The sequence below is a fragment of the Polyodon spathula genome, chromosome 6, assembly GCF_017654505.1.
Source record: "Polyodon spathula isolate WHYD16114869_AA chromosome 6, ASM1765450v1, whole genome shotgun sequence".
In the NCBI taxonomy this organism is placed as follows: domain Eukaryota; kingdom Metazoa; phylum Chordata; class Actinopteri; order Acipenseriformes; family Polyodontidae; genus Polyodon; species Polyodon spathula.
Genome location: NC_054539.1, coordinates 63,717,688 through 63,734,509, shown reverse-complemented (window position 1 = coordinate 63,734,509; position 16,822 = coordinate 63,717,688). Strand labels below are relative to the sequence as shown.

Sequence of the window (16,822 nt, the reverse complement as noted above, 5' to 3'; positions counted from 1 at the left end):
TATATATATATATATATAAAATTAAATAAAAACCCTTCCATGGAAAGCTCAGGCAGCCACAGCCAAATGCTGCTGCGATCGATGTGCATGGGCAGGTTACCGTTTAATCGTATATAGGTAGAGCTAATTTTCAGTTCCCTTTAGTTCGAATGACAACCATTACCGAATGGAAAGAGCCTCTCTGACCGTCAATCTCTGATCAAATATACAAAAGCTGCCCTATCAGTGCATTGCTGTGAGGGGAAAGTCCCGCCCACCTCCTGCTGAAGAGGGACGTCCTCACAGTAGCACATCGGCATTTTCTCTCTCATCTCTCTGAGACAGGTCGTACACTGCTTTTGCTTTTACGTACCGAATTTGGCTAATTTGTTGGATTTATCCGCAAATTAAAGACTAATTCAAGGTAAAATCGCGCTTCAAGCGTGTCTAAAAGAGTGCCCTTGCTTTATTCTGAAGTTAGTTTTCTGACTAGAGCTAGTTTCAACCCCTCTGAAGAGATTTGTGAGTGGCCATTTTTCTTTTCACTACGCGAGGCCTTGTGTAGTTGTTACACAGTGTGAGAGCTGTTGTGGTGCTGTAAGGAGACACCGCAGGCTCACGGCGTTGTCCTCTACACCATTTTAATCGGCCACAGCGACCAAAAGCAGCTCGGGCCTAGCGCTCCTCTCAATCCTCGGGCTTTCCTAGCGCAGCCGCGCTTACCCTTGGCGACCACGCCGATTGAATCGGCTGCATACCCCGGCATCGACCACGGTTTTTCCCACCGATCATGAGGTTGAGAAAACAGCGCCCACCTGGTCCCAATTGACTTGCCACTGGTGTAAACATCTCCGCTCGGCCCCGACCGTGCCTACCATCGGCACCAACCTTGGAAAAGGTTCAATTAGCACTGACTGTCTCGGCATTGACAGCGCTTTTCTCGCTGCTGTTTCTAGCTCCAATTGATTCAACACCTGGGAATAGCTTCGAGGCCGTCTACAGCCCAGCTCCGACTGCGGTACACGCCGGCATCGACTCAGCTCCGCCCACTCGGCACTGACCGCGCGCATCTCGACATCGACCTTGGCGCTGACAAGACGTCGATCCCGGCACCGAGTAATTCGACACAGGTGAATCGTTTTAAAAATAAATAAATAAAAACGCATCTGCAGGCTGTTCATTGAGCACAGCAGTTTAAAAAAAAAAACAACAACTGCAAACATGTCAGTACAGTCCAGTGTGACTGGTGCTCAGCTAGGCTGCCCAGGCAGGACAAACATCGATCCTGCGCCAGGTGCCTAGGGCCAGAACTTGCGGCCAAGGCACTGGCAGGTGAGCTGGACTGCTCTCCATGTCAGAAGTTCTCGAGGAGACCTAAGCGACGGAGAGCAGCCCTATCCCCAGCAGAGTCTTTCTGCGACAACCAGGGGAGAATAAGATCAGTGGTCCAAGAGCCTCTGCAGGGGTCATCCAGGACACCCCCTGCTACAGTGACCAGGGAGCACTCATGCTCATCTGGGTCACCCTCCTCTACCCCACCACTGGTACAGAGGTGCAGATACCTCTCAAGGGAGGCGAGATGGTCACCACTGAGGCGGTACCACTCGAGGGGACGCTCACCACGGGACAGGCGGTCGCCGCGCAGGCACCGCTCCCCTTCCCCAAGGGACAGATGGTCACCGCTCAGGCACCGCTCCCCTTCTCCACTCAGACACAGACGTTCACCGTCACAGTCGCCTTGAAGGTGCCCAAGTTCGGCTGATCGGTGTTTCGTGGAGCTGGCAGACTGTAAGGGCTCAGCAGACCAAGAGGGAAAGGGGAACCTCTTACGCTTACGCATCGGCAGCGCTGTTGGCCCGAGCAGCAAATGCCATGGCCATACTAGTGCTCTAGTTGGCAGAGAAGTTGCAGGTGAGGGCTACACAGACAGACACAGGGGAGCTCCAAGCAGTGGCTAAGGCGATGACCGACCTAATAGTGGAGTTAGGTCAGGCATCTGCTGGCGGGGCAGACTTTTGGGGCTACCATTGATGTGAGTCTTGAGAGGTCTCACAAGGCCACGGAGGTCGTCTCCAAGAATTTGCACCTTCCGGCTTACTGTCAGCGCCCAAGGTGGCATGGGCAGCCTGCCGGGGTGAAAGGACATCACCCTGTCCAGAATAGACAAGCAGGCAGAGACAGAGGCAGGGCCAGCGGCAGGGGACCACTGCAGGCCAGGGGTAACCGGTTCTCTGGCTGGAGACCAAGGCCAGGGCCTAAGAAAGACCCACCCCCTCCCAAGCCCAAGGGAGACCTCCCCTGAGGGGCCCCGGCTGCCACCAAAACCCCCCACAACCGGACTGACCAATGGCAATGACCCTTGGCAAGGCTGCACCCAGGACTCCTGGGTGCTATCAACAATGAGACACGGATATGCTTTACAATTCCACATAGGTCCGCCACCCTTCAAGGATGTGCTCCCCACCACCATTGAACCAGCGAGGGCGATACTCCTTCAACAGGAGATCGCCAATCTTCAAAGGAAGAACAATTGGCTGGATGATTGGCTGGTTTGCGCGCAGTCAAAAGCACGCACGGAGGCGCACACAGAACAGATCATAGATCATGTGGCGAAGTTAGGGATCTCAATACATCAACAGAAGAGCAACTTCGTACCATCTCAGTCCACAGTGTTCCTGGGGATCAAACTGAACTCTGTAAGCATGCTTGCCTCACTGTCGGAAGACAGGATTCGGTCATTGGAGACCACACTCTCCCTATTCAGAGAGGACGCTCTCCTACAGGTCAAACTATATCAAAGGTTGTTGGGGCTGATGGCAGCCGCCTCGAGAATCCTTCCACTAGGGCTGCTGAGAATGCGACCACTTCAAGCCGGGGTGAATACGCTCAAGGTGCACCTGGTCCGAGATCGGTACCGACTGGTGCAAGTGTCCAGACAATGCCGGAAGACACTGGAGTGGTGGCTCCGTTCCGGCAATCTGCGCCTCCGATCTCCCCTTGGATCCCCTCACAGAAGGAAAGTGATCACTACAGATGCCTCCAGTCTAGGCTAGGGAGCGGGCTGGAACGGGAGAGGAATAAGAGGTCAGTGGAAGGGACACTGGCAACAAGCACACATAAATGCGCAAGAGCTGCAAGCAGTGAGTCTGCCGTTATCAATTTTCGGAACTGAGCCGTCTATTCAGATGAGGTTTGCCAGATGCAGTAGTAGAAACGCTACAGTCTGCTAGGGTGCCGAGCACTAGAGCCCAGTACTCATATAAATGGAAAGTTTTTCAAGACTGGTGCCTTGGCAAAGGTCACGATCTGGTGACTTGCCCGATTGAGACGATATTAACCTTCTTACAACACCTGTTTGACGCAGTGAAATCAGCGTCCACTTTGAAGGTTTATCTGGCAGCAATATCAGTGTGCCATGACAAAATTGACTCAGTGTCACCTGGGGCACATTTCCTGGCAGTGCATTTTCTTAAAGGGGCTCGGAGACTTTATCCTCCCATGAAAAGTATGGTCCCCAAGCGGGATCTAGAACTGGTACTGCGAGCCATTATGGGTCCCCCATTTGAGCACATGGCATCAGCAGTACTACACCCTGTTTCACTGAAAGTGGGATTTTTAATAGCTATTACGTCTGCCAGATGAGCAAGTGAGCTTCATGCATTGTCCATTGATAACACATGTATGGCTTTCACTGGAAGTGACTCGCAGATAACATTAAGAACAAATCCATCCTTTTTGCCAAAGGTGGTATCCTCATTCCATATTAACCAATCAGTGGTTTTGGAAACTTTCAGACCTCCCCCGCACGAGTCAGAGGAGGACTGTAGACAGCTGGAGACAGTCCAACCAGCTGTTTGTCTGCTACGGGTCCCGCTCTAGAGGTCAGGTTCTATCGAAGCAACGTCTAGCGCACTGGGTGACAGATGCGATACGCTTGGCGTATGAACAGACGGACTCCCCGTTACCGGGGGACATTACGGCCCATTCTACTAGGGGCCAGGCAACTTCGTGGGCTTTCCTTAATGGCGCATCCTTAGATAAGTTATGCAATGCTGCTACATGGACAGGTAGTCAGACATTTGTACATTTTTACCGCCTTGATGTGACAAACCGAACAAGACTCTCTCTGGACTCTAGAGTTTTGCAGGCGGCATGCTCTTAGGCGTCATGTGGGCTCTGTTGCTATCGCTGTGGGGCTGTACTGTCGGTAATCTGGAGCCACGACAGCTTTGGTACAGCTTTCCCATTCGGTAATGGTTGTCATTTGAATTGAAATTGAATGTTAGTTTATTACCATAACCCTGGTTCCCTGAAAAGAGAATGACAACCATTACCCTTTGAGGTTGTGTCCCCAGCTGACCTCTGTTTTCGAAAGAAAATGGTGATGTGCTACTGTGAGGACGTCCCTCTTCTGTAGGAGGTGGGCGGGACTTCCCCTTCACAGCAGGGCCCTGATAGGGCAGCTTTTGTATATTTGCTCAGAGATTGACGTTCAGAGAGGCTCTTCCCATTCGGTAATGGTTGTCATTCTCTTTTCAGGGAACCAGGGTTATGGTAATAACCTAACGTTACACTGGATTCTCAGGCGGACATGTACTGTTCCAACATTTTATTATTACAATGTATATTAATAGTTTGTTTTTATTTGTATATGTTTCCAATTCCCGCTGTGCGTGCAACACTTTTTACTCAAATATGTTTTTACAAAGGAAAACAAGTAAAATAACGCCAGCTAAACAAACACCACTGTCGTTAATATTACATTTGAATTGGTTACAATGAGCAGTCTGACATGTTTTTTTTATTGTTTTCTAAAAAGCTGCATTAATTTGTGAGGCGCCGTAGTGACATAATTCAAACTGACTCGATCCTGAAACCTTATAATACGGTACGCATTTTTAGTTTTCATCTTTAAAAAAGAAACGCGGGGATTTTTCGGAGTTTATTTAAAATATATTAAAATAACGATACAATCTCTAAAAATCGCAGGTCAAAATATCAGTATACCCACTTTACGTGTGAAATATGATGCATAACAGTTCTGGTTTCTAACTAAGTTTACCCCTGGAATGTATGATGAAACAGAATCTGCGGATACTTTGCGAACGTTTGGACAGTCGCTGTGCTGGCAGAGATATCTGCAGAAGCCGGTAGAAGAACATGACATCAGCACAAAACAAGCCAGGTTTGTTTGTTTGTTCGCCTTGAAATCATAAAAAGAAAAGAAAATTGACAGAACTGGGCAGTGCAAGCCATCGGGAGGTACGCGTCAAACATCACACTGTACATTTCCATCAATGCGTTCCATGGCATAAGTTTACCAACTAAAGCATCAACATTTTTTGTCAAATATTTACAATTAAGACCGTCGGTGTTAGGCAGTGTTTCAGCTGGTGATGGACACTGCAGCAAGAAGTCACCGATGCATACCTCTCTGCAAACAGTGGCTGTCCAGCAAAGCACAGCGGTCTGACAAACTCATTATGTCATTCTGCGCTCTTTTTATTAAAGCGGTGTAAAAACCTACATAAATGGATTACTTGTCTCTCAGTTCCCTTTCTTGTTTTTGTTTGATGTGTCACTTATTTTTCAGTATGTCCTTTTATTATCAGCGGGAACACGTACCTCAATGCAGCAGTACTTGCAGCGCTAAATGCAGCCTCTGCCTCATCTGAACAATGTATGCTATTTTTGCTTTTTGTAGTTCGAAACATTTGTTTTCTTTTGAATATTCATAAACTAATTTACGTTTTCTTCTCATTCATCATCCACTAAACATATTATATTTTCATGTAAGTATTAAAATGTAGTTTTCGAGTAGTTACCAAGCCCAGCAATTGTCACAATAACCAGACTTTGATTGGCCAACATAATCGGGTGATTGTGACCACGGGCTCACGTTTTCAACGTTATTTCATCCTCTGACGTCTAACGTCTGCCGTATCCTTGGATACAGTGTGGGGCTGCTTATTCTAATGTCGAAGTCAATATAAAACAGCAATGTGCATTTTTCTAGAAAACAGCACCAGGAAAATATTGAATAATAGACACAAATCGGATCTAAATCAGTAAAAACCGACGCCCAGTTTTCGGTAAAATTCGGTATAAACAAGAAACGAGGAACACTACACATATACTACTGAAACCTCCTCATACACTACATCATAGTACACAATTATTTTAGTGAAGGTCCACAATTCTTGTCTAACTATTGGAAGTTATAGGTAGCATAACCTGTCAAATGGGTTTAACTGTTTATTAGACGACTCACGGTAAATGTTACTCATTATGCCTCTGTGCATGCAGCGATTAAAACGTATTCAAGGCACAGAGACAATTGAAATCATTGGAAATAAAAATAAACTATTAATATACATTGAAAATTGAAAATGTGCACACAGTACAGTTCTCCCTACACTGAGAGCAGCAACCTGCGCATACAAAGAAGTATTATTGTGACCGTGAAACAACTGTCAAAATGAGTTGTACTTGTGCCACAGTGAGGAAAGTGGTGCCTTTCCGGATTATTGGGCACGTATGTATGTATTTATAAATATTTTCACAGCAAGTTTAAGTTATTGCGTAAATGGTAGATTTATTTTGTTCGTTTTCTATGATTTGATGTACTGTACTTGATTACTAATTGAGAGTTGTTTTTTGTTTGTGTTTCTAATTTACTGTTGATATGTGCTATGTGAAAATTGCTGAAACACCTGCATTATTTGTATCGTTGGCATTTCTGCTGGAATATAGGACCTTGTTCATTCATGGTACGTTTGTTGCCAAGGCAAATGCCATGAATGTGCCTTTTTAAGGTCCACTCTGAAAACGCAGTTGGCCAATTGGATAGCTGTGGCAAGCTGTTAAAGCTCACTGGCTGACAGGACCAGTTCGAGTCAAGAATAATTAACATCACGGACCAGCAGAGGGCAGACATTGATAAGTCACGATATGTATACATCACTAGAGAATTGAGAAACGTCCCTTTTAACATTTTTGTCACCACTGACATTTTTACTTCATCTATAGTACAGTACAGTTACAGTCTAACAGTCTGGTCTCCCTGGCTGAGATATCTGATCTTCACACACCAAATTGCAACACTACCCCTAACATAGCATCCCAAAAGACACGCTCAGTGCTTCCTAATAATAATATTAAACTGTAGTGACTTCTCACACTAGAATTAAATAATTACAGAAATGTTAATGTAACCATGTGCTTTCTTTGTGCTTAAACAAACTTGCAAATATTTGCATACACTTGTTCTTCCATTCTGCATTGTACATGGCACTTGGTTTCTGTTGTTTGTACTCCTGCACAGCTAAAAAGGGATTTAATTAGCTGTCTATTACTATAGTCAGTATCTTAATACATGTTTTGCTCTAGTTCCCTATTGTGAAGTCAATGAGGTGAGTTTATGTGAATGAATTAATGTTAGTTGTTTAACTTTTATAGGTTATATTTAAATGTTTAAGCAAGGGATAGAAGATAAAGTAGTTTTTAAATATTTAATAATGTTGAAAACAACTGAAAATAAGTGTTGAAAACAACTGAAAATAAGTATAATGTTTGAAAGTAAACCAATAATGTTGCTATGTGTTCTTTACTCTCTCTCTATATATATATAGACTAGCAGGAACTTTATTGAATTGGAATCAATACAAGAGTTTGTGAGATAGTGTTTCCTGAAGGAAATGTTGTAGTAGTAACACAGTTCTGCCCTCGGTAAGAAAGAGAGTGGTTTGTTGTCTGTGCTCATGTTTGTGCGACGACCGCACAGTCAGTGAGCTAATATGTTGAATATTGTTGGACCCTGATTAAAGTCACCTTGTTCAAGACGATATCTGGAACGGTCTCCATTGTTTAAACCCATGCAAAGTCTCTGAAAAAATCCTACAAAGTGGTGGTAGTAGTGGGATCTATATTTCAGTGTCTTCTGCTACAGGTGGGTCCATATACTAGTGTGGCTGGGAAAGTGTGGTGTCAAAAAAAAAACAAAAAAAAAAAACTTTGATAATGCCACTGCAACAGGGCAGTGAGAGTACAATAAGCACAGAGAACAGCAGATGGGAGAGGGCCTATCCCAATGCAATTAGCTGTCAACTTCAATTACCTACGCCATTTTTGTAGTAGTAGTTTGCAAGATTTGAAAACATGGATATGGAGATTTGAGCTTTGTGTGCAGGCTGCATGTGATATCATTGAGGAAACACCAGCAAAACATCTTCCAGCACATTCAGATGGTGCAGCATTCAAAATATGTGACTCTTTATCACCACATGAGCAAAATGGTTACACTGTAACAAAGAAAAAGCTTGAATCTCATTTGTGAAAATTACAGAACACAAACCACTGATTGGACTGAAAAAAATCCAAGTGGCCCATGTGTGCACTGAGCCCTAGAGAATAATCTGTATGACTGGGTGATCCAGCATCAGAAGGGCTCAAACACACCAACGCCATGCACTTACCATGTATCCAGAAGGTGACCACTGCTCACCACCAGAAGTGATTGTCTCTCATTTCACTGTTCACCCTGCCAAATACCAATAAAACAGAATAAAAACATTTAGAAACAGGGGCGATCGGCACACAACATAGGGAGAGAGACAGAGGCACAGATTTTAAAAGGACTGCCTATGTTTTAGGACTGTAAAACGGACGCTGGGGGTTCTGATTTCTCGAATGGGATTTTATAAAACACACGCAATGCCTTAAACACTTAAGTAATACGTGATTTGTGGGGGCAATGTCTCTGTGCGCTTTAGCCCTTGATGCGTATGTAATTATGTATATGCATATGTAATTCGGTGGCATTTCTGAACGAAACTGCTATCATTGGGAGGGGATTTTGCCAAGGAGGACTATTACATATTCCGTCTAATTTATTAAAGCGGCCGGTAATTGCGGGCTTGGTATTTGCTTTAGTATTTTAAGAACTCTGAAAAGCAGGCATTAATTTGCCGCAGGCAGAAAGCAGGCAGTATACAAGGCAAGGTGATGTGGGAGACATAATTTTCAAAGACAAAGAAACATTTAATAACATTTTACTAAGAGCTCATTTTTAACCCTTCTGATCAAAAAGTCAGTTTGTAAATTGCGGTTTATAATACCGCTACCGTATTGTTTTGCAAACTCCAATTTTCAATATATGTTTCTTAGCTTACCTGACAAAACAAAAAAGTCTGCAAATAAAGAATATAGAATCAATTTAAAAAAGATTCTTAAAAGCACCTAAAAAGGTCTCCCACAGTGGCAAAGCAAGGTTCTAACGAGAGCCTGTACCTCTTAGTGTGTGGGCATTATTAAAAGAACGGTGGAGATTAACAAAAAATGGAACGATATTTCGAGGGGCAGAAAGAAAGAGTCGCCTATACAGAGGCTCATCCTCCACAGTTCTTTTAGTAATGCCTACAGAATGTTTTTTTTTTTTTTTTTTTTTTTTTTTTTTTTTTTTTTTTTTGTAGATGACATTCTGGTATTTAACAATAGTGGTTCAGGCAGTATTGTTAAATTCGAGTTGGAAAGAAAACATAGGGGCAGATGACGCAGTTAGTTTGCAGCTAGAGCAAGTAAAGTTTTTCGACCATATATACCGTACATATATCCTTTCAAATCATATATAAAGTAAGAAATACAGACAAACATAAGAAATAGGAGAGTTGTAACTGCATAAGACTTTAAGAAGATATAAATCGTAGTTAAACAGAAGACTGTTCGTATAATGCTGTATGGCGTTATTGTTGTTGAACATATTGCTGTACAACAATGGAGGGATTATCCACCCAGTTGATTGCCATGGATGTAAGTAAATGAAACTTGTTGTTTCTGAAGTTTGAAAAGTCTATATGCCTGGATTTATTCTATATGAAATAAGAAGTTGAACTCATATATAAAGCACAGTAACTGGATGATGCGTCGTAATGTGTAAGCAACCTATTACAAACTCTGAAATGGTGTATTTGTTTATTAAGAAGCCATCGCACATTCCATATTTTATTCATTTGTCCTGGTGATGTATTTGGAGCTTGTAACACATTTACATCTTAAAGCCAGTAAAGGAAGAGTAGACAAAAAATAAGACTTGAACTTGATACTGTTTTTTATGTTGCACGATTTTAAATTTAAATGTACACTTACACAGTGTGTATATTATATATATATATATATATATATATATATATATATATATATATATATATATATATATATATATATACATATGACATATTAGTGTTTAGATAGATTAGGTTAAAAGTACAGTATAATCAATGAATTGTATTGATGTTACATGCCAGTAAAGTTCCTGGGAGCTGTTCATTTGATTTCATTTGTACACTTGCATGAAGCAGGACACCAAGCCGAAACAGACGGGTTGCCACATCCAAAACTCACTTTCAGAGCCGGACAGTTGGAATACATGTCTGAGTAGGGACATGGGTTTGCTTTTAAGAAAGAGGGAAAATAGTTATGTACTTGTATTATTTAGTATAGTCAGCAACACATATGTATATGCATATATGCTGAAACGGGTATTTTCATTGGAAACAGTCTTAAGAGTATTATCTGCCTAATTGAAGGACATGTTCTGGAACATAGTTCATACATTAGCGTCTACAATGATCTTTTAGTTGTTGTAACCGATAAAAAATGGTAAGATAAATAATAATTTAGTTTTTAATACCATAACTTAATAGTTTCCATACTTACTGCAGAGCTTGTTATCACAAGCATTTGGGCAGCTACCACATGATGGACCAGTTTTGTAGGGTGTGGTTAATGAATCCTGGTTGTTTCCTCTGTACAGTGTATGATACAAAACAGATCAGTATGTGCTTGATTGAACTCCTAGATTTGTAAAAAAATTGTTTCTTATAGATATCTACATTTTCTAACAGTGCAAAATAAGTACTGGTTATATCCCAAAAATGTGTATTGTTTGGTTTAGCTAAATAAGCTTTTAGAATGCTTAGAATTTTGCTCAGATTAAATCATATATATATATATAATTTATATTATAAAAAAAAAAAAAAAACATAACTTACGGAGGGCAGTACTGGCATACATAAAAGTATTCATATTTAGAACCAGGGCAACGAGCAACTGCACAGCCAACTTTGTTAGACCTGTACCACACAACCTAAAAGGGAATAGAAAATCATTCACAGCGGGATTTTAAAAACACAAAAACACACGTCTTTGACTAAAATGGATTTGTGACTATCCATGTCGTTAGGGATGGTGCTTATTATTATTATAGATTTGTCTTTGAGAAATTTGATGTGACATTGGAGATAAATAATGGCTGCAAAATAAGATAGATTCTAACCTAAACTAGTAAGGCTATAGTTAGTAGTTTTACCTGGGTGTAATGCCCAACAACAGCACCATTCGTTGATCCAACTCCATACTTAAAATCTTTGACTTCATCATACCAGGCTTGGACTGCCGTATCCCAGGAATTAGCAACGGAGGACATGTAAAGATTCTCACCACACCTGCTACCTGTGAAGTTTAAAAATATATAAATTAGGGCTGGCAATTAATCGCAATTAACTTCAGCGGTTAATGTGCACATTTTTTTGGAGATTTTATTTTTTTTAACATAAATTTTATTGCACTCCTCTGTCTTATCCCTCTTAGCATACTGTAATTAATTTCCTGTGGCACCCATTTATACGAAGTCATAACAGGTTGTCATCGTTTGAATATAAAATTAGTCATGGAACTGCATTATGTAGCAAAGCACTCAAGGACTAGTGAATGGGAAGTTTTTTTTTTTTGTTTTGTTTTTAAAACTCTTTGGCTGTTCATTGGAAGGAAAGAGGGATACTTGAATCGACTGTCAAAGTGAGTTCCAGTATCACCACTACCACCTGTGTGCTAAATATGCTTTCACTTCGTAAAATACACTTTCTAGTAGTTCTTCTGTTGCAGACAACAACAATACAATGAATGAAACCTGTCAGTTTTGACAGACTACTCCTTTAGAAATGCAGGATCGCTGCAAGCCCATGAATAAAGCTGAGTACCATACTATAACCAGTGCTGTTGCAAAGTGTATAGCTACCGACTGCAGACCTGTAGCGTGATAGAAACTAACTAAATTGTCGCACTAGTCCAATGAACTATTACCTTTTGAAACTTGCTAGTCCTGATGTAAACTTACTAGTCCTTATGTGAAGTGCCTAAGTAAAGGAAACTGTAAATGAAACTAATAATGTTAAAAGCAGCAAGGTGAGTAATAAACTGACTCTATTGTGATTTAGTAGTTGGTTCAAACAATTTAAGAGCAAATGCTGGATTGTAAAAACACATATAATTATAAAGAGGTACCAACAAATAGGATCAAATAGGAAAACAGGGTTTTTATGTTGGGTTGTTTTTTGGATGATGAGGATGATGATGATAATAATAATAATAATAATAATAATATAATAATATCAGTAATAAATTAGTATTAAAAACTTTTTGATGTTTTTTGCATTTATTGCTACCAACGTCATTAACATGGTTGCTTTATACGTTGATTGTTGGTTACATTTTTAACTCAAATGATAATCGCAGAGTTCTAATTAGCGTTTTTTTTTATAACATTAGCATACACTGCCGGGAAATTATATATATATATATATATATATATATATAATATATATATATATATATATATATATATATTATATATATATATATAAATATATAATTACGATGGCTTGTTAATCTACCGAAGAACTACAGATGTCCAAATGTCTGACTTTTTATGAATGAATAGTAGTAGTCATATTATTTTTGAAACACTGTATTGTATAGCATATAACATCTCCACTACATCTTCTCACTTACAGCCAATATTTTTGGTGCAATTTTTTGTGTATAATAAAATATTTCCTTGAAAAACCACTTACCATTGATATTTCTCTTGTCAGAAGGGCTGTGATTCATAGAGCAAGTATTGGCCCATGTGTTAGCATTAGCAGCTGCTTCTCCACTCCATGCCTTTGAGTTACAAAAATAAAATAAAAGGACATGTATTAGTTAAGGAAATAAAAATTATGTGCGTTTATATACAATGTTATAAGCATCTCTAATACATCATTATAGGTACCAGAGAAGGGCCACTGGACTGATTCTAGGACTTCATGATATGCGCTACTGTATGAGGAAAGGTTAAATAAATCTGTTCAGCTGTAAAAAAGAAGGGGAAGAGGAGACTTGAAGTCTATAAAATCATAAATGGTATAGTTAAAGTTAACCAAAGACACTGTTTCAGATTTAATGTAGAGTATTATATATATATATATATATATATATATATATATATATATATATATATATATATATATATATAATCATGAAAAGTAGTAAGAATATGAAATTTACCATCTTTAACATGTTGCTGGCAGATGGGGTCACAGCTCTCCTCAAGGCATTGTGTTTGTCAACAATGCTTTGCTGAACCTTGGGGTTGTTAGTCAATATATCTATTGATATATTTGCAGAGATTTTTCCAGTTAGCAATATATACATATGTATGTACACACACACACACACGATTCCCTATCTGGCACTTCTATTAACCTTCTCTTAATTTAGAATTTAGCCACTCTAAAACAAGAACCACCAGACCAAATTATCTGTTTTATTGACATAAAGATCGTAGAATGCATTTTTTAAACTTTATGGGTTTCTCCTGAGCTCCTTTCTGGTTATTGTTTGCTAAGCTGCACGATGTCATTGCATTTGGTTTCTCTTGGTTAAAACAACATTATAAAGAGTAGAGTAGAACTCACCCGACTGTGATACCAAATTGGGAAGAAAACAAGAAGGAAAATACTGTTAGTGAATACTGTGTGCAGTTACTGCATTTAACAATACACTTTTTTTTTTAAAGAAACAAGAAGTACACAATTGTAAAACTAAAAACTTAGACTATAAACAGGTTATAAGTAGAAAATGAAGGAAATAGGGAATGAGGACTTTGAAAAGGACATTGGAGTGATAGTGGAGTTATCATTAAAAGTATCTCACCAATGTGTTGAGGAAATTAACAAGGCAAAGAGAATGTTAACCTATATTTCAGAAAGGGTGGAACACAAGTCTAGAGAGGTTATACTAATATTATACAGTGCCCTAGTTAGACCGCACCTGGAATACTGTGTGCAGTTTTGGTCGCCTCACTACATAAAATACATCATTATAGGTACAGAGAAGGGCCACTGGACTGATTCTAGGACTTCATGATATGCGCTACTGTATGAGGAAAGGTTAAATAAATCTGTTCAGCTGTAAAAAAGAAGGGGAAGAGGAGACTTGAAGTCTATAAAATCATAAATGGTATAGTTAAAGTTAACCAAAGACACTGTTTCAGATTTAATGTAGAGTAGAAGAGACCATACATGTAAGCTGAGTAAAAGTAAGTTTAGAAAGGAAGGCAGGAAACATGTTTCTACACAGAGAGTTATAAATGCATGGAAGAGCAAACCAGATGCTGTAATATGATCCAAAACACTGGGGATATTTAAAAAAAAAAAAAAAAAAAACATGCTTTTGAATTAAATCGCCCCAGTAGGGGAGAATGGTGTGCTATCAAAGGATGAGACTTGATGGGCCGAATAGCCTTTTCATGTTCCCAAACTTTTTTTGTTCTTAATGAAAAATGGAATTTAAAACACGATGTTTTACATTTAAAAATAAATCACATTCCATTAATATTGGTAGCAGTTGAAGGAGTACGTGTTGTAGTCCATTATAAGTAACAATTACTAAAACAGATTGCAAACAGAAATGCACGTAATAATATGGTTGATTTTACCTTGATTTGGCAAATTAGAAAGAGCACAGTTGTACTTACCAGAGCAGCCTGAGAAACAGAGTTCTGAAGCAGTGCAGTTAAACACACAGCCAAGGTGAGTACAGACATCTTCGCAAAGGCACTAAAAAGGTACATTGTATCTAAGGTCAGGTTTTTGAAACATGAATTATAATATTAGTTTTGTTTAGATGACTTGGAACAGTTAATCAAATAACAATATTCATATGAATTTTGATATCAGAATTACTTGTCAGATAACAATGTTTTAAAAAAACAAACTACCAAAATTGTTGTGTAAAGTTAATTGTATTGCCAGATGAGTTTCTATTATGTGAAAATGTTGTCTTTTTCATCTTCTTACTGTACTGAACCAACTATGTTGGACTGTCAATTATTTCCAAAAGGTGGCATATTATGGTATATCATTTAAATAAGAAGAAGATTTACAATGCCATAAACTTACCTTAACTGGTTTAGAAGTTGTTCTAATGAAAAAGCTACACCTGAAGTCAGTATATATAGTATTTTCCTGAGGCTCCCATTGGGTATATTTTTTCTATATATGATCAAAATACAATGAGAGTTAATGATTTCTGTGGGTGTTGCTCTTTTTCATCCTTCCCACTAATGCAAATTTCAGTGAAAGGGGAGTGCTGGATATATTTTGTCATTTTGAAAATAATCTGTGGTCTAAATCATCTTCTGAGGTTACAAACTGTATGTGCACAAGGGTAAAAAAGGTGCAATTGGGAGTAACATCGGGTTGGCAACTTTCTTCCTATGATATGGTCAGTGTGATCTGGCAAACATTACTAAACAATTCATTCAATACAAATAAATAAATAAATTAATAAAGTTTTATTTGTTAAAACATAAACTTTTATTGGTGTGGATAATGCTTTTTAGTGTAAGTCCCACCCATTTCCAAATTCAGTCAAAACCATGTAGTGGCTATGAAGATCAAGTATAAACAGGTAATTTTCTTTGCTTAACTTTAACAAGTCGAAATGGGCTGGCGCTTACTGGGTGTACATTGAGATCCAAGCATCATAAACAACTAAATATTTTTGATAACACATATCTTTTCGTAAAACAGCTAAATTACTGTACAATGCAGAATAATAACAAAACATTGTTATATTTTTTTTTAGTAGCCAACCAGTGACACCCAACAGGTGTCCCAACAGTGCCACTGGGGGGAGGGGGACACTACTAAACTAAATTAAACGGTTTGGAATAGAGGCGAAGTGACCAGGAATGACAACAGAATGACAGACAGAATAAAAGTTCACAAAGCTTTATTACAATGATCTAGGATTTGCATAAATCAGTTTAAATAACTATACAATAAAATGCATTAAAGTTTTACTAAAAACAAAAGGAGGAGAAATTAAATAAAGCCAGCCAATAGCCACAGTATATTTAAAGACACGGAGTATTAGACCAACATATAGCAGCAATTGCACTTCTCATTAAGAGAGGTAGATGGTTGGAAACAGCTCTTCCCAGCAAGGGTTCTGCAACAAAAGCCAGATTGTTGATACATACAGGGTTTAACAGTATTAGGGAACGTTAGCAGCAATATACCAACGTTGTTGTAAGTGACTCTGCAACTGATGCATTGTTCACACACCCTAGTCTCGTATCTTGTAAAGTGCTTTATGATGGTGGTCTGCTATGAAAGGCGCTATATAAAAATAAAGATTTTATTATATATATATATATATATATATATATATATATATATATATATATATATATATATATATATATATATCTCAAATATCAGTCAGAATTAATATCTGGTTATGTTGACCAATACAATTAAATCTAAGATTTGAAATAAACAATTTTTAAATAAAAAATTTATTTTTTTATCATAAACTATATTGGCACTGAATAACGGAATGCCATAATTTACATTTTTAAAACATTGGGGGAGTCTGGACCATAATTTGAACAGTGAGGAGTCACTCCTGCTAATACTAGTGCATATATATAATATATATATATATATATATATAGATA

At 39.0% G+C, this 16,822-nt stretch overlaps 1 protein-coding gene across 1 annotated transcript; it reads right to left on the bottom strand.

The window, feature by feature from the left end:
• Positions 1 to 10,194: 10,194 nt before the first annotated feature.
• LOC121317457 (cysteine-rich venom protein) lies at positions 10,195 to 15,329 on the bottom strand. Its single transcript, XM_041253410.1, has 9 exons — positions 15,258 to 15,329; positions 14,834 to 14,915; positions 13,773 to 13,776; positions 13,363 to 13,463; positions 12,888 to 12,978; positions 11,345 to 11,487; positions 11,028 to 11,122; positions 10,693 to 10,781; positions 10,195 to 10,427 (listed from the first exon to the last, which is right to left on the bottom strand). Exons 2-9 carry the CDS (start codon positions 14,900 to 14,902, stop codon positions 10,300 to 10,302), a joined length of 720 nt encoding a protein of 239 aa, XP_041109344.1. The 5' UTR covers positions 14,903 to 14,915; positions 15,258 to 15,329; the 3' UTR covers positions 10,195 to 10,299.
• Positions 15,330 to 16,822: the final 1,493 nt, after the last annotated feature.

Bases quoted from the DNA above. Each gene is read 5' to 3' on its own strand.
- LOC121317457 (XM_041253410.1), bottom strand. From the start codon at position 14,902: ATGTCTGTACTCACCTTGGCTGTGTGTTTAACTGCACTGCTTCAGAAC. The intron at 12,979-13,362 runs GTAAATTTCATA...TGTAACTCAAAG, and splicing joins CCAGCAACATGTTAAAGATG to GCATGGAGTGGAGAAGCAGC. The intron at 10,428-10,692 runs GTAAGTATGGAA...CTTTCTTAAAAG, and splicing joins TTGTGATAACAAGCTCTGCA to CAAACCCATGTCCCTACTCA.